This window comes from Emydura macquarii, unplaced genomic scaffold (assembly GCF_026122565.2).
Source record: "Emydura macquarii macquarii isolate MOO-44397 ecotype Brisbane River unplaced genomic scaffold, CSIRO-AGI_Emac_v2 contig_71, whole genome shotgun sequence".
Lineage (NCBI taxonomy): Eukaryota > Metazoa > Chordata > Testudines > Chelidae > Emydura > Emydura macquarii.
The window spans coordinates 12881717-12906893 of NW_027130208.1; the positions used below are offsets into that span (position 1 = coordinate 12881717).

At 40.4% G+C, this 25177-nt stretch overlaps 1 protein-coding gene across 1 annotated transcript in view; it reads left to right on the top strand.

Moving 5' to 3' along the window:
- The window catches only part of CNTN4 (contactin 4), a 353853-nt gene that overhangs the window by 295755 nt on the left and 32921 nt on the right, over positions 1 to 25177 (top strand). The window contains exons 14-23 of the mRNA XM_067542713.1: positions 1747 to 1867; positions 7698 to 7856; positions 9918 to 10067; positions 12166 to 12236; positions 14310 to 14544; positions 15083 to 15198; positions 15792 to 15978; positions 16442 to 16554; positions 18726 to 18894; positions 20593 to 20634. Coding sequence (XP_067398814.1) covers positions 1747 to 1867; positions 7698 to 7856; positions 9918 to 10067; positions 12166 to 12236; positions 14310 to 14544; positions 15083 to 15198; positions 15792 to 15978; positions 16442 to 16554; positions 18726 to 18894; positions 20593 to 20634 — 1363 coding nt within the window. The remainder of the gene's footprint in view (positions 1 to 1746; positions 1868 to 7697; positions 7857 to 9917; positions 10068 to 12165; positions 12237 to 14309; positions 14545 to 15082; positions 15199 to 15791; positions 15979 to 16441; positions 16555 to 18725; positions 18895 to 20592; positions 20635 to 25177) is intronic.

Consider the following 25177-nt stretch of genomic DNA (forward strand, 5'->3'; position numbering starts at 1 on the left):
TGCTATAAAATGTGTGCAATGAAATCATATATTATAAAGGAGGTTTAAAATAGGAATAACAGATCCAGGAGACTCTCCCCACAACCAATCAAACTTTTGCATGTTATTCTTCTTATTGAAAAGAATTGATAACACAGATGAAAAGTTTTCACCCCTTACATTTTCAAAGGGGTAGAGTAACAGTTGAGTTGTGTGGGACTTCTTTTGAGGTCACTTGGGCCCACAGGACCAAAATCTCTTGCAATTCACTGAAAATGTAAGATTCAGGTTCATTTGTGTTTCATCTGAACAAAAATGTTGAGGATTGGGTTGCGTGAAGGTATAGTGCAGTATTTCACACAGAGACCAAGTCCATGAATCTTATCATATTACATGCTTATATACCCAACTGTGTAGAAAAGATTAAATATGATGTATGGTTAAACAGAAAAATGTCATCCCCCCCCCGCCCCCCCCCCCCCCCCCAAAAAAAAAAAAAGCATTAACTATCGCACAGGTTATGCCCATAGCATGGATGGAAAGCTTACTTTCATTTGGAAACTAAATGCTATTTTTCACAGTTCCGATTTCATCTAATTTAACCCACTCCATTTTAGGCAAGTCTACTGAGGGTTTAATCTCTAACCTATTTGCAACAGAAAAATGTTTCATTTCATTCATTCATCCTGAAGGGTTTTTTTCCCTTGTCTACTTGCATTCAATGTAGCTAGCAGAAAAGATGGAAGAAACCAAATAGGTATATACTAGAAATAGTGGAGGGTGAGAGAAAAGGGTTCACATGTGGCTTTCATGGACAGTTCACAAAGTCAGAGGCTCTTCTAGACTTTAAGCAGAGTGATGGTCTCCATTTACGTTTGTCAAGAGTGAAGTTTCATGCTGCAGGGAAAAGAAAATGCAATTTATGAGCTTTGTTATTATCATTGGGGGGTGTGAAGAAAAGTAATTTGAAGATGCAAAATATTACTCAAAGATCTACACTCTAGGGTACACAACAGCATTGACAGCTGTTCCTAATGATTACACTTAATAGGGTTACAAAACTAAAATTACAAACTTTATTAATATTGTTCATTGAAGAATCTTACATTGAGGTTTCTAATGTACTGAAAGCGCTGTGTCTGTTGAAGAGCATAGAAATATTTGAGCTACATATACATACATAAACATAATTAGTTCTATTCAACTGTTAATCAGACATGCAGTTGGCATTTGGAGAACAAATTACCATTATTCCACGCTAGGTGATGCAAGATTTCCTTAGAGAGTGCTGTTCTCATGATCCTTAATATATAAATGGCGGGCAATCAAAATGTTGGCTGTAACACAAAGCTGTGAAACTATTGCAGATGCCTCATAATTTAGGTTGGTTTTCACCTATGAAATGGCTGTAGACAGAACATAGATATCTGAATATCAGTTAAGGCTATATATGGGATGGCTGGAGAGAGAAATAAGGAATCTTAGAGCACCAGCCTCACATACGTTTTGTCACATCATTTGAACGGTAAACTGTTTAAATGACCCAAACCAGACTCCCCCATCCCTGGTAGAAACTATAATTTTAGAAATGCTACTGCTCTTATCTTCAAGGCAGGTTCACATATTTTTAATAGGCCACGGCTTGCATTACTAATGTTTTCATCAGCCAGTGTAAAATAAATCCATTAGTCACAGTGTCCTTCATGTGGTAATGATGTTTAGAGCTCATTAAAAAGTCATTGTAACCACTTTTCCCTACTTTATCAGCAGGATTCAGCTGGTGATTTGATGATCAGAAGCATCCAGCTGAAGCATGCTGGGAAATATGTCTGCACGGCGCAAACAACTGTGGACAAGCTATCGGCTACTGCAGACCTCATTGTAAGAGGTATTTGAATTTTGTTGTTGATGTTGTAAAACTATTTTTTGCACTGTCTGCTGTTCTGGGTAATACAATGCATGGTCGGAGAGAAATTTCATTAAAATCCCAACAGCTTATAATTATTGAAAGAAATAAGCTCTGAGGAACCACACAGTACATTTTCCAAACACTACACACAAAAATCCTTATATATGTGTTCATGTATCCTACACAAAACTTTCATAAGTTGTGGAAACAAGATCTTGTGTTGAATTATTTGTGCAACTGACATACTGTACTGTTAATTCACTAAATTTGTTGCTATCAATACTGCATTGTTTCCTCCAGATTAGTAATAATTTAGTAAAACCACCATCGTGGTCGATTTTGAGATCAAATACTTAATGTGCTTAGAGGATTTGTGAATATGGCCTTTAATCTGAATATATTAAATCTTCATTCTGGATCACTAGCATGAATATAGGCTGGATACAGTGTTCAGTTGCTCTGTGGGGAAAAAAAATGGATAGCTTCAACCAAACCAGTCCTTAAACCTGCCATTCTGCTCAAGCAAAGTGCCGAGCAATCTCAGTTCCTACCAATTTCAGCAGAAGTTAAGGATGCTAAGTATCTCATAGGAATGGACTCTGTCCCAAAACCCAGACCTGCAACTTGCACTAGTTGTCTTATTAGGTTGTCTCAGCAAAGCAGTTATAACTGGGATGGGAACTTGAGAGCCGATTGGATTCTCAGCCCATTAAAGTTGTCCCTCTGGGTCAAGGTAAAGGCACATACATTTTGGCAGTGTGAGGAGAAGCTTGCATTCTGATCTGCCAATGGAACACTTCAGTTTTTATTGCTGTCTAAAAAAATGTATTCCACAAGCTTTCATTTCACTACAAAAGAAAAAAGAGAAAATTATGTAGGAATGCTAAATCTTGCAGTCCTCGCCTATTGGCAGTAGCAGTTTTGTCAGAGTAAAATATACAAGATTAGGCCATAAACCTACTATCACAAATGTACCTCTGGGTATAGATGGGAATTCCTGAGATCAACATCCTATTTTATGAGTTGAAATATGTTTACTCCTTTAGGATATGAATGCTGAGTTCTTAACCACATGCAAGCTGTCAGAGTCTAGCAGAGGAAAAATGATTGCTGTCCATTTAAGAAGACAACCGTGTTTTGTCAGTCCTTCCTTTGTGGGATAAACAATATTGTTGCTGCTCCGAATCTATACTCTGTTTAATGACGATGATGCTCTGATCAGCAGTTAAATGCCAATAAATTAGACTACTAAACATTTAAATGAGTAGTACGTAAAGTTCTTAAGTGATATTGTATACTTCATTTTACAGGAAACAACATAAAATTCTGCTAGGAATTTGTAAACATCATTCTTAGAAGAAAATATATTCTGAAGAGCCAGTGAACACAATTAAAGATTTAGGTCTTTTGTTCCTAAACTCTGAATTTCTCTTTATTAAATTAGCAAAATACTTGAGAAAAGCCACACCTATTGGAAGAATGACTGTAACATTCATTCTTTCTCCTCATGAATCTACCAACACATGCTGATGACAGTGTTGATGAAATGACCAGCTCATCAAATCATTATCTGTGAGGGTATGTGTGAAGCAAAAACTCATTAATTGCTATACCCGACATCCCCTGTCCAATAAGAAAGCTGCTCCCCCATATCCCCAAAAACGTCAGGTACTCCAATTACGTTGCTGTTTCATATTTTTTGTCCTTGTTGTGTCAGATAAATATTTTTACATAAACATTTCAAAACTGTCCACTGATGGGAACATGTTAGGTAACTTCCTGTAAATCAGCTTTCTAAGCAGTCAACAAGAACATGATTCTCACAGCAAAGTGACCACAACAATAGCAGAAATAGTGACCTTGCCACCGCAAAAAAACACCAGTCTGAACCTTTTCCTATACTCTGCACACTCTTATTGATTCTGCTTCCTAAACTGAAAAGTAGTGACATTTTTGTTGCTAATTGTACCAATCTTACCAAAATACAGAAATCATTCAAACATATAAGTGGAGGGAGAAAAACAGGCCAAGGAAACTAGGGGAACTTTCAGTGTTAGGATGGGTGAAGGAACAGAAAGTGGGTGACTTGTTGATAAGAGTTTATGTATGCCACAAGTGCAGATAAAAGTGTTAATTAAATATTAGAGTGCATGGCTGGGAGCCACAGCTCCCAAGCTTCACTTTTGGCTCTATCATTGACCCTTAGGAGTAGTCATTTATGTTCTCTGTACCTCAGCTTCCATATCCATCATAAGGCTGACTATATGCCCACTGCACCATTGCGATGCATAATGAGGGCCATCCTTACTAGTAGAGATGGGCAAAGTTTTTCAGACTAATCGTTTGACACAAAATAATAAAGCCGTTTCAGGCTGACCTGTAACTGTAAATTGACACCAATAGTTTTGGCCTATCATGAAACAGACAGAGAAGGACAGGACGATGTGGCGATGTTATTCCTCATCTCATAACCTTTAGCACAGTGATTAGGGTACTCACCTGTGATGTGGGAGATTCAGGTTCAAAGCTCTGGTCTGAAACAGACTTTTTTTATCCACCAAAATATTTCTCATTCAGTTCGACCCAAACCAGTTGTTTTTTTCTTTAACTGCTACCAAACTGACAAAGTGGTTATTTGCCCAGCTCTAATTACCAGAGATTGATGTGGAGTCATGCCACCACAAAGGGAGCTGTTTGTGATGATCGGGGCATGAGTGGTCAGACCTAGTGGTCACATTCAGGATCCAGGAACCAGAAGCAGGAGTCAAGCCAAGGGTCGAAGCCAAAGTCAGAGTTGTGGATAAAGCAAAAGAGCAGAAAGTTGGAGCAAGGTAGGAAAACAGGAACCAAGTGTGGAGGAAGATCTGAGATATGGAGGACAGGAACCAGGAATAGGCAGGGCTTAGGAGGCATGCATGTAGGAAGGGTCCAAATCGGCAGCCAGCCAAGGATTCACCTAGTTGTGCAAGTAACTTGCTGTGCCTTCTGCTGGCTTAAATAGTACATCTGAGCCAATCCATGAGGCCAGACATCTCCCCCAAGTGGGAACTCTGTGGGCAGAACCGTGAGTGAGCTAGAGCTCTGCTAATCCCCTTCCAGTGAGCTGCCAGTTGGCCAGTGCCATCTGGAGACCTGCACCCCCTCCCCATGTTCAAGATCTGCCATCCTTCATGCTGTGAAGATCCAAATATCTTCCAGAAGAATGCAACCACTGAACCACCTTTCAGAAGGTTATGAAGTATGCTCTTGTCACAGAAGCAGTGGGATCATGGCTTCAGCTACTTTCTGCCCTTCCATATTCATGTCACAGAGTCTACCTCCCAAAAAGATAGCAGCCTGCATGGGCAAGAATAGTGGCTCTTTCAAGACCTTCTTGAATGCTCACAGAGTCTTGTGCTTTGTCTAGAAGAGTTTCTTTCTCACTACACTGAAGTTTCATTCATATTTTTTGCCTTTGCATAATAGGCAGAATGACGTTTACCACACAGACACCCCTGCCTGGCTCTCCCACAAAAAAAACAAGCAAACCCATAACAAAAAAATAAAACAAAAAACACCAACCCATAGTTTGACCCCCAAAAAGGAGGTAAGCCAGGGACACCATGAAGTCTACTAAGAACTTCACTATAGCTGCCAATTTTCAAGGAAGACACTCAGATAGTATGGTTATGGATGAGAATATAAAACTGTAAGATATTTTTTTCTATTCTATTCCCTTACAGGGACATACAAGAATTTTTTCTGTGGAGAGAGGCACTAGGATACTGTGGTGATGGGCATGGAGAGAGAGAATCTAGAATTCAAATAAATTAGGTACCTTATGTCAGAGGAAGAAAATACTGACAAGATAATACTGAACAAGCATACCTGTGGCATTATATAAATAACAAATAAGCCACCTGTCACAGGCTTGAAGTTCCACTCATTCTGAAGACATGCAATGATATTGTCTCTCGTCTATGTGTGCTGGCAGCTAGAATAGGCACACATTACTGAAGTGCTGATGGATCAGTATCTTCATTTAATTTTTTATTACTCGCCCTTTGTCTCTAGTTTTCAGTAGATTTAATTAGTATAGTATTGAAGACCTTGTAGGACGTTATCAGATTCCATCTGGTCTAGAGAGAATTATATTCTCAGGGGTGCTGGAACAATTTTTATAATGAGAGTGCTTAAAGCCATTGGAACCAACCGGTGAAACCTGAATAAAGGAAACCACTTCAAGCCCGGGGGTGCGGAAAAACTTCACATCCCTAGTTCCAGCACCTATGTATATTCTTCCAGAGTTTTGGAAGTAAAAAGTATCACAACAGTTGCTTCAAAGTTTGTGATTGGGAAGAGTTGGTTGTCTAGTTTGTAAGACACTTGACCAGGCTACAAACAAAGCAAGTCTTACAGCAGGTAATCTAGAATGATGTTATATTAGATATTTGACTAAGGCGCTAGGTGAGAGGCCTGATTCAGTGTAGTGTGGGTGTAAATAATCTAGATTTAAAAACTGGAAAATCTTGTAAGTTATTTTCTGCCAAAATTTGAAAAAATACTTTTGAAATTTTTTCTTTGGAATCTTTGGAAATTTGAAACATATCCACCAACCTTAGAGTTAGTAAAAGGGAGGTGGGTGAAGGGGAGGAGAATTGTGAGAACTCAGTGTGATTTTTTTTTATTTTAGAATTTTGAAATTTCATTGCAGTTTTAAAATTTTCAACCAGCTCTAATAAAGCCTTCTCCTAACCAGATTTTAAATAGGTCGTTATCTGCATGATACTCCTGCTTCCCTACTTTATAGAAGGAAATCAAAAGTTTGGGACCTTTGATCTTTCCTATGCACATACACTCTAGACCCATCCAAATCATGGTTTGAGTTTGCAGAAAAATTGTCTGTTTTATTACCAGAGGAAACCCGAGTGGTTATCAAGCAAAGATTTTCAAGCTTCAGTAATTAGTGAAGAGGAAGAGTCTGAGCTCTTGGAATTAGGAGATCAAACTTTTGTGTTTTTTCTTTTGGATGTTTGGTTCTGTGGTTTAATACTTTTCAGGCCATTGCTATTGACTGCTTTCGGATAACAGCTGTTTCACACAGAGGTCTGTACAAATACTAAACTAATTGCCTTGGATTACTACTAGAGTGAAATGACTGACCTATATATATATTATCGCTTTAAGGCCCTGATTCTGCAAAGCATTTAAGCATGAGTTTAAGTCTTCTAGAAAGCCCTTAAGCACATTCTTATGTGTTTTGCTAATTAAATTCTCGGCTGTAAAGTCTACTTCAACTGGAGCACTTCTTTCCATCCATCCTGCTGAGCTGCACTGCTGATCTGCCAGTAAGGTCATGGACAGGTCTAGGTGAACTGGATGGTCACCCTCAGCACCAACTTCCTTGGGGCACCACCACACCGCTGGATGCATCTTTTCTCCTCTGCTCTGACTGACTGGCTGTTTTCGCTCCACCCTGATTAGCCAGCGGTTTTGCTCTGCTTTGATTGACCAGCTTTTGTTTTGATCAGACGTTGTGGGGTTTTTGTTTGTTTTGGGGGAGGTTGTGGTGTTTTTTGGTTTTTTTTGCTCCACTACTGCGAGGGGGTATGCGCCAAAAAGATTTTCCATTCTGGGTGGCAAAACAGCTAGGGCTGCTCTAGTTCTAGATGCTAGAGGCAAAAACCATAGAGCCATACCATTCTAAGGCTGAGCTGCCTGTTACTGAATCCTAAATGAAGAACAGAACATTCCTTCCTTAACTTGCTATATTATTTCATCTCATTGATGGGAGTTGAACTGTTTTGTATATTTCAATATTTTGTAACAGGTCCACCAGGCCCACCTGAAGCTGTGACAATAGATGAAATCACAGACACTACAGCTCAGTTATCCTGGAGACCAGGAGCGGATAATCACAGCCCCATTACTATGTACGTCATTCAAGCAAGGACCCCATTTTCTGTGGGATGGCAAGCAGTGAACACAGGTAAATGCAGACCTCAGTAGTAAGTAAAGAGGGCCGTGAAAGGGTTCTTTAGATGTAAAAACTGATCCGTCAGTACAAACACATGCAGTATGACTAAAGTTAGTTATGCGGCCAGAATAACTCCTGTCTCCAGCAAAGTGATTACAGCTAGCTGGGAATTTATCACCAAAACCTTTTTTTGGAATTTATCACCAAAACCTGACAATGCCAATTCAGCTAAACTGAAACTTTTTTCCAGGAACCTACCAGTTTAGATAAAAATTTTATCAGGAAATGTTCCTAGACCTGGGAGGGAGAGACAGACAGACAGACAGATATGTGCCGACCCACTAAAGTTACTACGCTTGAAATGCAAAAAAACCAGCACACACAGACACACACTCCTCACAAGGCAAGCCCACTGCAACCCCAACCCCCCAGCGACAAAGCAATTCTGTAACGCCACCCCTTCAACAGCCATTTAGAGAATGCAAAGAGATAACACATAGATAAAATTAATAACATCGCACATCTCCTCATTCTTACATGACTCTCATAAACATGCAATGCACTTGTGTGTTGAGGGGCAGACAGCTGCTGTGTTTTCAACAGTTTTGATCTGTTATCACTTAAACTGTGAAAGTGAGAAAGCTGGACACAGAAACTTTTAACATTAGATATCCCAGTTTATTGTGATAATAATGCAAATCTTTAGACCCCCAGAAAAGAAAACTCCATCAGATTAAATAATTTTTCTAGCAACTGGCAAATCCATAAAAAACTGGCCAGGCCAGTCAAATACCAGCCAGGTGGTAACCCTACCACCCACCCCACCAGCATAGCCAGTAGTCTGGTGATGAGGGCACTTACCTGACATATAGAAGACCCAGGTTCAATTTCCTGGTCTAAATCAGGCATTCTCACCTGGGTCTCCCACATCCCAGGTGAGTGCCCTGACCACCTGGCTATTATGGGATGGGTCTCTCTCATTTTTCACAGAAAAACTTCAGAAGGTCTTGGGTTTGTCCCAATGTAGAATGGGAAAAATTGCTGAAAGCTTAAAAAGTTTCAAGGGATGGGAAAACCACTTCTTATCCAGCTCTAACAGCAATACATTTGGTCTTTCTTAATGCATTTCATGGTATTTCAATGGTATTACTCAACAGTTTTTCTCATCAGTTTTTATGCACTGTATTTTTGAGGAAAGATTTTGCTCTGTTCTTTCAAGTATTGCACACTGCTATGCTGGCTTGTACAACTATGACAACAACAATTGTATTGTAAAGACATCTTTCAGGTGACAGACAGTGTCATCTGGAGTACCGTCTCTTTCCCAACACAGGAAGAACAAAATACCACTGTATATTTGCTCATTCTTAAGTGTGTTAATTTGATGCAGCTGTTTTGAAAGACACAATTTATAAATATTGTCTCAACTGTTGTGGGCAAAAAGTTTAGAATGCTGCAGTATGTGTGTAAAGCCTTTTCTACAGATGTTCTCTTTTAACTAAACCAATATAGTGAAAACTATATAGCCTCCCTAGAATGAACAGAGTTACTGACATAAATATGCTTATTCCAGTATACCTATTGCTGCATGGGAAAAGAAATAAGCTATAATTCTGTAAGGCATCTTCTTACCAGTGCAACTGCATCTCCAGGAGGGATTGTACCAGTATATCTCTATTAGTTAAAGCAATAGCCACCTAAACAAAATAATTATATGGTACAAAAACTGTGTGTAGAGCAGGCCTAAGTTGTGTTACATTTTAAAGTGACCCTATCAGGATACTGTGGTGTTTCTGTGAGGATGAAAAGTCTATTTCTAAAGCATAGATTTCCTTGATGCCTGCATATTGTTAACAGCCTGCTTTGCCTCCCCATATGAAGAGTTGACAAAATGGGAAAATACACAAAGGGCCCAGATCTGTGGTCTTTAATCACACCACTCTCAAGGTGATCTTCCATTGTTTAACCTCTTCAAGGCTATAGATCAAGAGGCTACTGTTACTCAGTGACTGAATAAGTGTAATTGCTCTTAGTGTCCAACTCTCACTCTCCTAACCTGTGGATATATTTCAGTTCCAGATATCATTGATGGCAAGACATTCACTGGCACGGTAGTGGGTTTAAACCCTTGGGTTGAGTATGAATTCCGAGCAGTTGCAGCCAACCTCATTGGGATTGGGGAACCAAGCAGACCATCAGAAAAAAGAAGAACTGAAGAGGCTCGTAAGTAGTAGGAAGGAAGCCCAATAAAGTCCTGCTAAGAGAGCTCCTTGCCATGAGCAGTAGGTTACCTAGGAAAAGGTTAAGAAGTATTTTCTATATGATGGTTATATTATCTAATTTCTCTTCTGCCTCACGGTATAACATTCCCAAAGAGCACACACAAATGGAGTGGAATAGAATTAATAGAAATGAGGCCCAAGATGGGCTTTTTTCCCATGCTTTCCAGAAGTATATGACTAGGAAGACCTCCCCCACTCACTCATGTCTATACAGCCCAGCTGACAAAGGGTATTTGAGGAGAGGCGAATTCAGCTCCCTCTGAAGGTACTATGGATCAGTGATGTGAACTTGTCTAGCAATTCATGTGTTGTCCCACACATGCGTGGAGGAAACCCTCTAGAGTGTAGAGTACAGTATGCTTACTTTTTTCTACAGATTTACTCCTCTCAGGGTAAATCTACACTTCACACTCCTTATGGCAGAGTGTAGAGTATAGACATTTCATGCCCTCCCATCATGGGTATAAACAGCGGTGTAGGCTGAAATATTGGGTAGGCGAGTAAAGATACACCTGAACCCTTAAGGTATGTACCCTACACAGCACTCTGCGAGCGGGACACTACACTGCTGAAAATGTCCCTGTCACAGGGAAAGGCTCTAGCAGGAGGAAGGCAGCGGGAAGAGGCTCTGACAGCTCCCCACTGCTGGAGCCTTTCCCTGCCACAGGGAGCTGCCAGAGTCTTTCACTGCTGCAGTGAAAGACTTCAGCAGTGGTGAAAGGCTCCTCCCTGCCAGAGCTTTTCACGGTAGCGACACATAACAGTGTGGAGACAGCTTGCTTTTCACAGGGGTGTCTAGCTTCACGCACACGACATGTAGCCACTAGTGGTGTGCAGTGTAGACGTAGTTTAAGAGGCACAGCACAGAATTTGCAGCACGGCGACAGAGGAGAGGCTAAGATAGCTTTAAGTCATCACAACGCTCTTTTGATCCTGGGCTGCCTCCATGTTCAGACAGCTCTGGGGGGGACTATCAGAGTTATGGTGAGGGCTGGCCAGAAAACATCCATTCTGTTTCGCAAAACAATTCGAGGTTTGTTTTCATTCTGAGCTGGAGCAAAAATGAGACCTTTTGAAAGCTTTTTCACAAAGAAACGCAAGAGACAGAGAGCCGTCCACACGTCAGAATAGCCAATGGGCTGGTGGTTAGGGCACTCAAACAAAGTGTGGGAACAAAGACTTGAACTTGGGTTTCCCACATCCTAGAAGACAACCCTAACCACTAGGTTTTTGGCTACTCTAGGGTGGGGCTTGAAATTGTCATTGAAACCAATAGGTTTCCATGAAACATTGCGGTCCGGACATAACAGCATTTCCAAAAGAAAAAGATGTCCAAAAAATTTCAACTCACCCTAGTGACTGCAGCCTCCCCAGGTTGTCCTATGGGCCACGGTACTGCCCAGAATCACTGCAGCACTGTGTGCTGGGCCCCGCTCCTGACAAGCCCCAAACCACCAGCACTCCCTGATACCTCTTAAACTAGTGCTCCGGAGGAGGTCCTGCGAAGGCAGCCTTCTGCAATGTCTGTGCCCAGGGGCTTTCAGAGCCCTTTATGCTGCTCTGGCCCTTTGACCTGACGTAAGGGGGAGCAGCACTGGCAATACCACCCCAGGCAATTATCACTAGAACTATTCCTTAAGTGCCCAATCTTGTAGTCCTTGCTCTGTCTCAACCCAGGCAAAACCCCGACTGACTGCAGGATTTGGCTCTAAATTAAAGAGCAGGGATCGATATTGTGAAAATAAATAAATGGACCTTGTTCTATGGGAAATAAATATTTAAAACAAGCAGTTAACTAGATAAATGGATAATAGACATGCTCTTTGTCCATCTCACTTGCAAAAAATAAAATGTATCCATTCCCTGCGCTCCATTTGGTAGCTGGGCTCATGGTCCCAAATAGGGGAAAGTCACAAGATGCCGGTGCTATGCATGTCGCTTTCTTTCTCTGTTTAAAATGAATCAAAAAGGCCCTTCTAGCTTCAAAATGATTTGCTTGTTTTTTCAGTGCTACCTACTGTAACATTTCTTTTACACAGTTCCTGAAGTCACCCCAGCTAACGTCAGCGGAGGCGGAGGGAGCAAGTCAGAGCTGGTCATTACCTGGGAGGTAAATGAATTATAAACCAATGGAGGAATTAATTCATCTGCTTTACAGGGTGCAGCACATAACTGGTTCTGATCTACTCCCACTGATTTTACCCCAGTGTATTTTCATTTGTCAGTGCTTACTCCTGACTTACACCAGTGTGAGAACAAGACCGGGTCCTTTATTGAAAAGGTTCATGCCTTTGAGTCAATTAAACTAAAATCCAGCCTGTTCTTCCATGCCCATGGAGGCTCTCCAAGCAGTAGAGCCAATGCAGATTTGTTATGCAAAGAGAGGAGTGGCTGTGGGTGGGCTGTGCAGGATGTGTGGCAGTGAGCTCAGTTCCATGATGACCCTTGCACATCAGCACAGATAATCACACAGCATGGATGGGATGGGCTAGGGGTTGGAGAGAAAGGAAGGATCCTTTTGTCCTCTACCCCAGGACACAGCTCCATGGCCTGAAGGGGCAGGATTCCTCCACTCTTGCTTCTCTGCACACTGCCCATCACCTGATCTGGCTACTCAGGCCAGCCACCGTACAGAGGATTAACCTTGGTGCATAAAATAGGTTTCAAGACACCAAATCCTGAGAGGTGTTGATTTGCTTGATGAGTTGTGGGTGATTAGCACCAGGATTTAAGCTCTTGCTCCCTAGATCCCTGTATGATCTGAAGGTAGATCTAATAATGGTGCATCACATAAAACTTGCATTAGTGGTTGATTTCAGTCTATCACAAAGCCTAGAGAAGAAGAAAACTCAGATAAAAAATTACTGAAGGCAACTGGGGATGAAACATTTGTTGTTTTGTCTGCTCTTATTTTCATATTGTGGTACGATGGAGTGAGTTAAACTAGCCATTAACTGGGAGTGTGAGAGCCTTTTCCTAGGCAGTAGCATCGCTATATTTGATACTGCCCACACACACCACTACTTTGGGTACCCTGGCTACTGTGAGTCACCAGAGGTATTTTTTAAGATTATTAAAAATCTGTAAATGTGTTTTTATCCTCACTGCAAGGCTGAGTATATTGAACCTTATCCTCCCTTGGACTAATTAGTTTCACTGAATCCCTTAAAGACACTCAATATATGGTTTGGTTTTTTAAGTGTTAGAGAGATGTCAAAAACATCAGCCATGATTTTGAATCATGCTTTGTAAGTATCTTAATCTAGGCTCCTCTAAAATGATCAGCAGACAGACATTTTCTTTTCTTTGATTATAGAGCACTCATGTAAAGTTACTTTTTTTTACCCGGACACTCAGAAAAAGCATTTAAGCACACACTTAAGACCCATTGACTTCAGTGAGACTGAAGTACATAATTTAGTACTATCCTAGATAGGGATGGTTTTACTGACTTGAGGCTTTTATTTCTTATGTTCCTTTTCTAAGGTTAAAAATATGAGGCTAGGCAATTGCAGCATGTACAAAAGTCACCTGAAGGGGACAAATCTCTTTTTCTAGACACAATACATCATTTGCCTGCTATTCTCCGTCGCTTTTACGACATGTCACTCACTGCTATTTTACAGCTATTAATGTGTTATGCTTGTTGCCTGAAAACAAGCTGCTTACCATGACCAGACATTTGGAAACTGCACACCAGCGTATGCCTTTGATGGTTATAAAGTCAGAGATCTGAATATTAAATACACATGGTTTATGTCAGTTTATAGAAATGATGGAGCCACGTGTGAACTTAGATGTGTAGGTGAGGTACTCACTGAAGATAAATGGGAGCTGCTTTGCGGATCTAATTTACCTGGGATATGCTACCGTGATAGGTGCTATAGACAACCCTAAGATAGGAAGACAGTTGTGTCTGCTGGTCGGATGTGGCTCAGAATATTTTATACAGGAATTTCTGTATGAATTTGAGGAGCTGCCTTGCAGATCTCTGGCTATTAGATGCTATGGCCTAATTATTAGCTACTCATTATGTAGAACTACAGTTGTTTCCTGTTTTGAATATGCCATTTATGATGGGGTTTCTTAAAGCAAGCAAACCAACAATGGAAAGCATGCAAGAAGGAGAAATAAATGTATCCTACACCTGACACTATTGATTATTCTATGTATGATCTTATAGACCGTGCCTGAAGAATTACAGAATGGGGGTGGCTTTGGTTACGTGGTGGCATTCCGACCCTTTGGCACAATAAGCTGGATGCAGACTGTCGTAGCTTCTTCTGATGCCTCCAGATACGTGTTTCGAAATGAGAGCTTGCCACCCTTCTCTCCCTATGAAGTTAAAGTAGGAGTGTACAACAATAAAGGGGAAGGGTCTTTTAGTCCCATGACAGTCGTCTATTCTGCGGAGGAAGGTACAGTATGCTGCACATTGCACTTCCTCCTTTTGCATTGTCTTGAAATCTGATGCATGCGGCATGCTATCTGTTTTTGGAAGGGTTTAGTGTTCACATTGGCATATCCACTGATATCTAATCCTCACTCAGATTTACAATAAATGGTGAGTCACAACTAATTCTTTTGATAGTCATTAAAATAGCATTAATCAGTGTGCAATCTTTTGATATTAGTAGGAATGTAATATGTAATCTTGAAAGAATTCAACTGAGATTTAACATGAATTAACGTCCACTGATTAGAAAATGTTTCCTCTTGTCCGAATACCAATACATGGTGTCCTTGTTTAAGTGGAGCAATGACATCTGATTATTTGTAACATATTGGCATAGTGAAATCTTGCCTAGGCCTGGCAGGTCACCATTTTGAACCTGAAGCATTCTTTTTAGCTGCCTAACTCCACTCTTGCATAGTGAGGAGTAACCCTGAAGTTTGTAGCAAAGTTGGGCATAGAACCTACATTGAGATCTTTTTTTCCCCCTATTATACATTTAGAACCCACCAGAGCTCCAACCAGCGTCTTTGCCAAAAGCCTTTCTGCTTCAGACATTGAAGTTTATTGGGCCTCTCCACAGGAGAATCGGAGTAAAGGAAGGATACAGGGGTATGAGGTATGAGAATAAAATGTAATATCAGGCTGGAACAGACTTAATACTGTTCAATGAGAAGATCATAGCAACATAATAATTGAAGGTCACCTAAACACTGCTTCTTGCACATGCATCTGCTGGCTGATGATTGCCCCTTCCCCTCCCCCCGTACACTCGGCTGTCTCTTTTTAAGGTACAAAGGAAAATATATATGTAATCCATGGTGAAAATGGGTAACAGTCTGGTAGGGGAAATCTGCCTTCCCTAGGGACTTGTGGAGACCACAGTATCCCACAATAAGTGCCGTTCAGTGGAAAATTGAAGTCTATAAATTGTTTCATTTTCTCCATCTCAGAGTCCACTGCAGGTCAGAAGCACTGACCTCTGGGTTTATGAACAGAAGTCAGTATTTCCAGTTGTTGTGGTCTTCTCTAAGATGGAGAGAATGGCAAAGTTTACAGAGAGGAGCTGGAACACTGTCTTAATAAGATTCAAACTTCCAGGATGATGAGTGGCCCTTTTCCATTTGACAATAGTTAAGGTCACGTTAACCACAGAGATAGGCCCAATTACACTGAGTTAAGTAGGTAAATGTACATATTCTGTTTGTTCAGGTTAGATGTTGGAGACATGAAGATAAGGAAGAAAATGCTAGAAAAATCAGAACTATTGGTAATCGAACATCTACAAAAATCACTAATTTGAAAGGCAGTGCATTATACCATTTAGCCGTCAAGGCATACAACACTGCAGGGACAGGACCCTCCAGTGCTACAGTCAATGTCACTACCAAAAAGCCACGTGAGTATTCATTGTTATAGATCATGGTCTAACATTGGTAGGATGCCAACAAGCACTTTCCTTGTTGACATTTTCAAGATCTCTCTAATTTGAAGGTGCTGTGAGATGTTCTTCCTGCAAGAGCTTTGTGGTCGTGTTGTGGTGTTATTTTTTTAACAACTCTTCTGACACCATTGCTGTACAGGAAAGTTAAATATTCATATCATCATTCAAGATGGCTATCTCTGGTCATAGTCACGTTGAGCAACTAACTAAATCCCTTTTTATTTACACCTCTGTGTTGTGTAAGACCTTCTCTGACCTTGAAGACACACCTCGGTGCAACAGCTCATTAACTTAGCAAAGCATTAGGATTCTGTATATGTTCAGCTACTATGGGGTAGTAGCCATATAAGTGTTTAGATGGATTAAGCTAGAAAACATTGCTACTTAACAATATAATACTTTGTATATTTTAATATAGCGCCAAGTCAACCCCCTGGAAACATCATATGGAATTCATCTGACTCCAAGATTATACTGAACTGGGATCAAGTAAAAGCACTGGATAATGAATCAGAAGTGAAAGGATACAAAGTGGGTAACTTCTTAGCGTGGGCACATAAGAATGGTTATTTATCTGTATTTGCCTCTTGACACAGGCCTGTGATGAACTCATCGGATTCAACTCCTCTGGGATTTTCACATTGAGTTTTGGGTAAAGTGAACCTATCCGTGAATCCAGAGTTGAGTTTAGAGTTTGGAGTACAATCAAAATCCAAGAGACTTTTGCATTGTTTGCATGGCTCTCCTGACCCAAGCAGGAGAAATGCTGTACACAGTTACATAGCCCATTATAACTATGTAGGAACTTTCAAAAATAGATACAAAGTCAGTATGTAGAGGGCTTGTTCTATTATCCATTAGGACTATTAGTACAGGGCATTCACCTCCAGAGATTCCTATCTGTGCCAAAAGGAAAGATATTTAAACTCCAGGCAGAGCTCCATAAGAACCCCACTGGCAGAATTGGTGAATTTTCGAACCTCACCCATCCCTTTCTAGGGAGGCTGCTGACTGTTCTGCCCTGAGACCTGGAATTGCTGTCAGTGGGACTGAGACCACACTGGTTGTTACAAGGAAGAAGGAGACAAATTGTTCTTGTTAGTTTCTGAGGATAGTACAAAAGACAATGGGCTTAAATTGAAGCAAGGGCGGTTTAGGTTGGACATTAGGAAAAAACTTCCTAACTGCCAAGGTGGTTAAACACTGCAATAAATTGCTTAGGGAGGCTGTGGAATCTCCATCATTGGAGATTTTTAAGAGCAAGCTGGACAGACATCTGTCAGGGATGATCTAGATAATGCTTGGTCTTGCCTGGAGTGCAGGGGACTAGACTAAAGACCTCTTGAGGTCCCTTCCAGTTCTACAATTCTATGGGCAAAACTCAGTGATTCCTCAAGGTTTCCATCCAAACTCAGGTGAATTTCAACAGCTTTGGCCAAGTTTCACTCCACATTTTTTAGTTCAAAATTCAAACCAGTAGTCAGCCTGAAATGGTGACATTCTGTAGCTGTCCCATCTAGCAGTGTGGCTTTTTTTGTAGTTCCTCTTCTTATTTTGTGTTACACTTGTACAGCCACATTATTGCACCAGTATGCAGAGAACAAAACGGCTTCTTTTTTTTTCTGGAAATAGGATATTGTGTGTCAGGGTTTATATTCTAAATAAGTTGAATTTCCAGATCTTAGGAAAAGACAGAAGGTAAATCAAAGAAGCAATTTATTCTGTGAAGCTGGTTGTGTCACTACATCAAATACACCAGTCCAGTTTTCTGAAGCATTATAATGAGATGTTTTGACATCTCTAAATAAGCCAAAGGATTTATTTTAGTTTGATTCTTAGTGAGGACTCAGGTGACACTGAATTTGATGTCTCTGGTGCCCAGAATTGAGAGAGGATGCTCAGTAATCTTTCTAATTTAAGGAAAATCATATTCAGCACCTTGCATTTAGCAGATATAAATTAAGGTGTCCTAATGTTAGATTGGAGGAGGGGGAAGGAGGTATTTGCAGTGGAACTCAGTGATTCTGCACAAAGTTTATATATGCCTAATTAGCTTTTGGAATGGAAGGGTGATCCATGCACGGCTCATCTGATCACAAGTCAAAGCAGAATCACTTTTGTTTTTTTAATTTCCGGTAGAAATGTTCTCCTCTGCTCCTCCCAACAACCCAGTGAATAAAGAGCAGAGCAGAACTCTTTCTGATGGCTGACCCATAAATTAGATTGCACTTTTGAAGCACACCAGCATGGCTAGAACTGGCTGTGCGGGAGAGCTTCTGAAATTGCTCCAGCTGATGGGAAAATGAAGTTTAATCAAGCTGAGAGGCAGAGGTGCTCCGCCAATTACAAGGGCTTCTGCTGAGTGGCATGTGGCTTTATGACAGGGCTACGCATCAAAATTCCAGCAAGAGCAGTGTTTTCTGCAAGATCCCGCTGTCATTAGCCCTTACTGCTCAGTGGCTTCACATCAGCACAAAGGGAAGAATTCACAAACATGCCTTCCAAAAGCACAAGTCAAGTCCAGAACAACATATCTATGAAATCTGCCGTGCTTCTGATAATAGAGACAATTCTGTGTTGCTCAAGGAAGGAAAAGATCAATAGTAAATTTCAGGCTGTTGTGGAGATGATCATTTCAGTTATTTCTCGTTTCTCTCCCTTCCTCCCACCCCCATTCTCTGCCCCACTCTAACGTTTTGTAGGTTTTGTACAGATGGAACAGACAAAGTAGCACATCTGTAATAGAAACGAATAAAACATCTGTGGAGCTTACTTTGCCTTTTGATGAGGATTACATCATCGAAATAAAGCCATTTAGTGATGGAGGTGATGGTAGCAGCAGTGAACAAATCCGAATTCCAAAGATATCAAGTAAGAATGTTGTCATTTTTGGTTTTGTGCTTGTGTTTCCAGACCAGGGCGCATAGATTCCTAATGTATCAAGGGCCAAAATTTCAGCTGGTATCCCATTTTTTGCACACTGAAACTGAGCTCTGCATATACAAAAAAAAAAAAAAAAACATTTTCAGCCACAATGGAAGATTTTGTGCAAGCTAACTGGAGCATTTGATCATAATGAAGGCAGGCTGCAAATTGCCCCACATATACACAGATAGGTCTGCTGAGAATCAATAAACCAGAGATGAGCATGAGCAACAGAGCTCATATTCAAACCTGAACTTTCCCTTAATTTGTGGGCATTCAAACCCAAGGTTTTGGTTTGGCTCGTTCTCAAGAATAAACTATATGCACCAGCGTAGTAAAAGGGATGATATTTTACTGAGCATTTCTAGACTGACTCTCTGATTTCTTTTCATTTGTTGTTACAGGTTTTGATGGGCTCTTCAGTATCAATATGTTGAATATGTTGTTTCACTCCAGTTTATGACCACAAAGTATACAGTGCGATGTGCAAAAATGTATTAAGTTATAAGGCACCAGTCTATCAGTACCTCATTGTGTTTTGTGTGCATATATACTTATTTAGGGAAATTAGGTTTTATCTCCATGTAGACGCTCATATTTTCATTTTCAAGAGAGAAAGGAGGATTTATTACAATGCACTGGTCTTACAAAATGCCTGTGTCCCACCCTCCCAAGTGGATTTCTGTGAATGATGTGACAGTGGACAAATTGACTTAATCAAGAGGGGAGTAGAGGGATTTGTGACCATGGGCCAAATCCTGCCATTATTACTAGTCAAAACTTCCACTGAGATAAGGATGGCAGGGTTTGACACATACCATGGGAGAATCAGGGGACAATCCCCAATCCACCTGAGGTGGTGAAAATTCTCCAAGCAGAATTAGAGCTGGTGGGTAAGACACTGAGCCAAATATTTAGGGAGGTGTTGATAGACTGACTGCTTCTGCAGGTTCTTGAAGTCTGACCCTGGTATAAATTTGTCAGAGGGGAAGTCAGAGGGGAGGGCTTTTATGGATGTTCTGAAGAGAACTTTTAGGACTGTGTCACCCTAGCTTGTGGTGTTTGACTAGATTTGGATTTAAATCCAGATTGGTGGTTTTGCTGGGAATCTTTAATATTTCTCAGAGTTCTGGGTCATATATATAGCCATTCCAATGGCCTGATTTTGCCCTCACTTTTGGAATAACTCCACGGCAGTCAGTAGAGTTTACATAAGTATAAAAGATAATAGGTAAGATCAGAGTCATATCCTATGTAGATCTGAACCGTGGTTATACCTACAAGTCAGGAATCGAAGCGTCAGTCACAGAAAATCCTAAAACCAAAAGGCAGTAACACAAATGCTATTTTTCCATCTGACATAACACATGGAGTCACAAAATATGTCAGGACAGATTCCAAGCTGGTATAAACGTACAGTTTGGATAAACTTTGCAGAAACATCTGAACTCTCGGGTCCATATCCAAACCAACGTTGAACTCTGGACCTTTGGAAGTCACCACCTCCTCGTTTGTGGTTTGTTACCCATTATGCCGTCAAATGCACTTGGGGCTCATTGTGGCACTACATCAGCACGGATGTTTTAATGGCTGCGGGCTGAATCGTCCTGTCCTTACTGTTTCTTTTCTCTCTCCTTTTCTCAGATGCATATGCGAGAGGATCTGGAACTTCTACTTCAAATGCATGTACGTTGTCAGCCATCAGCACGATAATGATATCTCTCACAGCTAGATCAAGTTTATGACAAAAATTACATAAAGGACTTCCTGTTTATAATATAAGCAACATTTAGCTAGTTGTTTTGAAAACACCCAGTACTAAGTAATATTGTTGTTCAAGTACATCTTACTACTGGAAAAAAAAATGTTTTATGCTTCTTTAGGAATGGCATTATACAGTACTTCCTCAAAGCAAATATAGCTTTGTTTGAAGTTTCCTTGGAAACTCTGCAATGCACTGAAAACATCTGTAATATGATGTTACCAAAGCAGTTTACATATGTCCTTATATGCATATTTTTATTATATATTTAGTGTTTTATAGAATTTTTTAAAGTTAACATATGATGTAGATATTAATTTTTCCTCTGCTATAAAATGCTACAGACAACACTATCATAAAAAAATATTGTTTGGAATTTTTTTCCTTTAGGACTGAGAGTTCAAAGTTGTTCTCAGTAAATTGGTTACAAATTGATTGTACAGTTTTACAAGGGTACACATTGGGAGAACTGTTTAGAACTCGGTTCATAACTCAAGGCAACTGTATTTAAATGGCAGTTATGATGGTTCCTACATTAAATCAAGTGCTTAAGATATTTTTCATTTTGGATCAGATGATTAAACAAGACGAACCTGAGATAATCTTAAAAAAGAGCTACAATCTTCAAAAAATAAACATACAGATTTTTGTTCCTTGTGGACTATAATATATAAATAGCCAATAATTTAACATCACATATTAAGCTTTCATTTTACTATATTTAAATAGCTTTGTCTTTATCATAATTAACATTAAATTGGACATTAAAGTTGATATTACTTAATTGTATTCTTTTCCTATATTAACACAGACCAAAAGTTACTGCAGCAAAAGAAGGACAAGATTCTGACATTAGTTAACTTGATGTAAATCCGAAGTAATGCAAGTTTCAATAAATTATTTTACTTTGAATATACACCAAGGAACTTATAATCATAATATGCATGTCTTTAAGATTTAAAACTAATTCTGGGTTCCACTGTCTGAATATGTATTTCTTTCAGTGTACATTTTAAATGTAATTCATAAATCTTTATAATTTAATAACAGAAATAGAGAAACAACTCTCTAACGTACATCTTTTCATATTAAGTTGCAAAAGTATCTTTGCGTGTATGGTCCCTCAATAGTTCTGTAGTTCTTTGTTTCTTTATAAGCTCTTCATACAAATATAAAGTCTTAATAGAATCATACTGGAAAATGACAATATCAACAGCAAAATTTCTCTTCTTGAGAAAAGGACTGTTTGTTACTATGGGATAATTTTGTAAGTCCACTCAGATGGATCAATGCTAGTAAAAAGGCAATGGAATTTTCTATAAAAATTTTCAAGTTTAAATGCACTGCAGTGGTTTATTTTTTTCCTGATAGCTTGAATTTGCCTGTAACTTGTCTTTTTTTGCTTACAAAATAATACAAGTTAACTTTTAAACCTTCTAAATATATTTATTCAGTAACTCATAATTGGGATTCCACTTGTGTAAAAGTCAGGGGTGTTAACCAGAGAAATATTGTCAGTATTTCAAGCTGTGTTCCTTTCTTAGTTTGATATGGTTACTTCTGTGTAAACACAAAAATAAAAAAACCCACAAAAACAAGAAAATGAAACAAAAAAAAAAAAGCCTATGTCGTTTTCTCCCCAGTGTCAATGATATTTATCAGTGATCTAGCAGATGTAATCTTTTTTTAAAGGTATTGGTAATAAATATTCTGTCATTTGTAAAGATATTTGTCTTTCAGGAGCATTTTTCCTAAATACTTGACTGTAATTTGAGACAAATTTCAGCACTACTGTGCTAGTTCTTTTGGATTGCCACTGACTTGAAAGTGGGAAGGGCTTTTTGCAGTCCAACCCAGAACTACTGGGAGGCAGAGAAATCAAATTACAGGAAATCTCTAGACTTATTCTGCTTCCTACACTATAAAAAAGAGTATCTGATGAATATTGGATGATTCCAGCCTCTTTTGTAGCTCTGTGACCTTTCAAAGCTTATGTGAACTAATATCGTCGAGTCTTTGCTGATTATGAACCTCAGTTAGAATCTGATTTAGATAGGGAAAAAAGAAACAGATGAAGTGTTGATCTTCACAAACCCATTTAAAACTTCTGACGGTTAAGGAGGAAGAACACAAGCTACAAAAGTTCAGTCATAGGCTTGGCAGGTAGGAAGGAACTGCAGTCAGGACAAGTACAGGTGTCCAATTTGCTGATAACATTTGCAGATAGAGAAAATACAGTCCAGAATATGAGAGGACCTTTTTTCTGGTGCCTGTTGGGTTATTAATTCTGTCCATAAGGATATATAACCTTTATCAAGATTCCTTCCGACTCTTGGTGTTACTGCTGAAATGTTCTTCTGAATTCTTCTAAATTCTCAGTTATACACAATTCCAATGAGCCCTCACCTGGAAAGCTGTTGCTTTGTGTTTTTACACTATACATCAGGGTAATCAATAAGTGGACTGTGGGCCAAATCCGGACCACCAGATGCTTTTGAACAGACCCCTAAATATTGTATTTACTTCTTATTATCATTAGTGTTGTTATTTTTTATTATTTTCTCTGGAATCTGGACCTTGACTCTACCTTGACCAAGAAATTTGGACTTTGACAAAAAAAAAAAAAAAAAATAGACTACCCCTGATGTATATGATGCTTAGGGTGTCAAGAAAGTATATATCATCATCTCTTGTTTCTGGACTCCCTTATTTGGTGGTTTTATATGGTGAGGGTTCTCTTTGATTCAATACTAGAGCTGCTAACGGTTTCTCTGATGTCCATAGTACCCTCAGATTGTCAGTTCTGCTGGATTTAGGGTAATGGTCATTTGAAGGTGGCCTTAAAATCATAAGTTTATATGCTTATATTGCCCATGCTATGGTTTCATAAACTTAATGTTCTGCTTGAGAACATGATCTCTGGATCTGGACATGTGCTTTCACTGGATGCCATGTGTTACATTTACCAGCAAACAGACACTTCTCAAAAGGGTGTGGAGGCAGCCTTTATATGGGGTTAAAAAGGAGTCACTACTGAACGGACCAAGCAAGAGCTCCAGGCAGAACAATAGGCTGTGTAAGCAACTGGGCAAGATTTCCAGGCCGATCTTCACAGTTGGATGCTAGCTGGCTCATCACTCAGTCCAACAGAGCTCTTCTTACAGACTCCAACTTTCCAGTGCTCAGTGAACAAGCTCTTTCATACCTAGCAAGGTGAAATCGATATCCACAAAGCTTCCCACTTTCACATACTTCCAGCAGAACGGTGTGGGGCGTGAATGTCCTGCTGCATTACATTTGTAACATTGATTTTCAGGTGAACTAGTGTGCCAAGGTGATATGATTATTGCACTCCAATGGCTCTATACATATTCAAAGGAGCCAGGCTCCACTTTGTGATCAAGGGGACTAAAAAATCAAATGACCTGCTAGCATAACTCAATATTAAATTTGCAATATTCAGTCAAGGGCAGAATTTAGTGGTAGGCATTCCCTGTGCTGACTCTCCCCCCTGATGTTATCTCAAATATTTATGTGTTTATATATGATTAATGTATTGGGTTTGTATATCCTCATTAAAGTCTAAATTTGTGCAAAGTATCCACCTGGGTGCCTAGCACAAATGCACTGAACCTATTTGTAGCTCAGATCTAAAAACACTGATATAAGCAGGCCCCATATTTGCTTCAGCACAGCTGCAGCCGCAATGCCAGTGGTAAATTTGGCCCGTCATCTCTGCCACATTACAGTGCAAAGAAGCACTAATCACTAAAGGATGAATAGTACAAATGGACCAGGGATGTTACGGCTGTATTAGAATTTTTTCAGTGACTCTGGCTATGTCTACACTACAGAAATTTGTCAACATAAGATATGTCGACTTTCAGCCATTGCTTTCACCGCTATAATTCCAGCAGTGGCTCATGTCCACACTGCTCTCCTTGGGTCGGTGGAGTGCGTCCTCACTAGAACCACTTCCACTGACCCAAGAGGCAGTGTGGGGGGAGCTCCACCCCCAGGGTCCCAGCTGTCCCCCCCGTCCCCACTGCTGATACCAGCCGGGGCTCAGGGACTTCCCAGTTCCCAGACGGGAGCCGGCTGCAGCCTTCTCCGGCTTGCCCGGTCTCAGCTCGCAACCAGGATCTGAGAGGCAGCCTCCCAAGCCCAGGTTGCCAGCAGGGTTGCAGTCGGGCAGCAGCCACCCATGGCTTCCCAACCAGGCTGCTAGCGGGGTTGCAACCACCCGGCTTTGAGCCTGGGCGCGGGCAACTGCAGCCCCGCTGGCACCCAGAACGCCATCAAGCCCCAGGTGGCTGCCAACCGCCTTCGAGCCTGCCCATGGCTTGCCGACATCCCGGGGCAGCAGCCGCCCATGACTTGCCCTGGTTGGGATCCTGGGTTGCCCGGGATCACAGTCAGGTGGCAGCTGCCCGTGACCCACAACCGGAGCCCAGTGGCTTGCGGAGC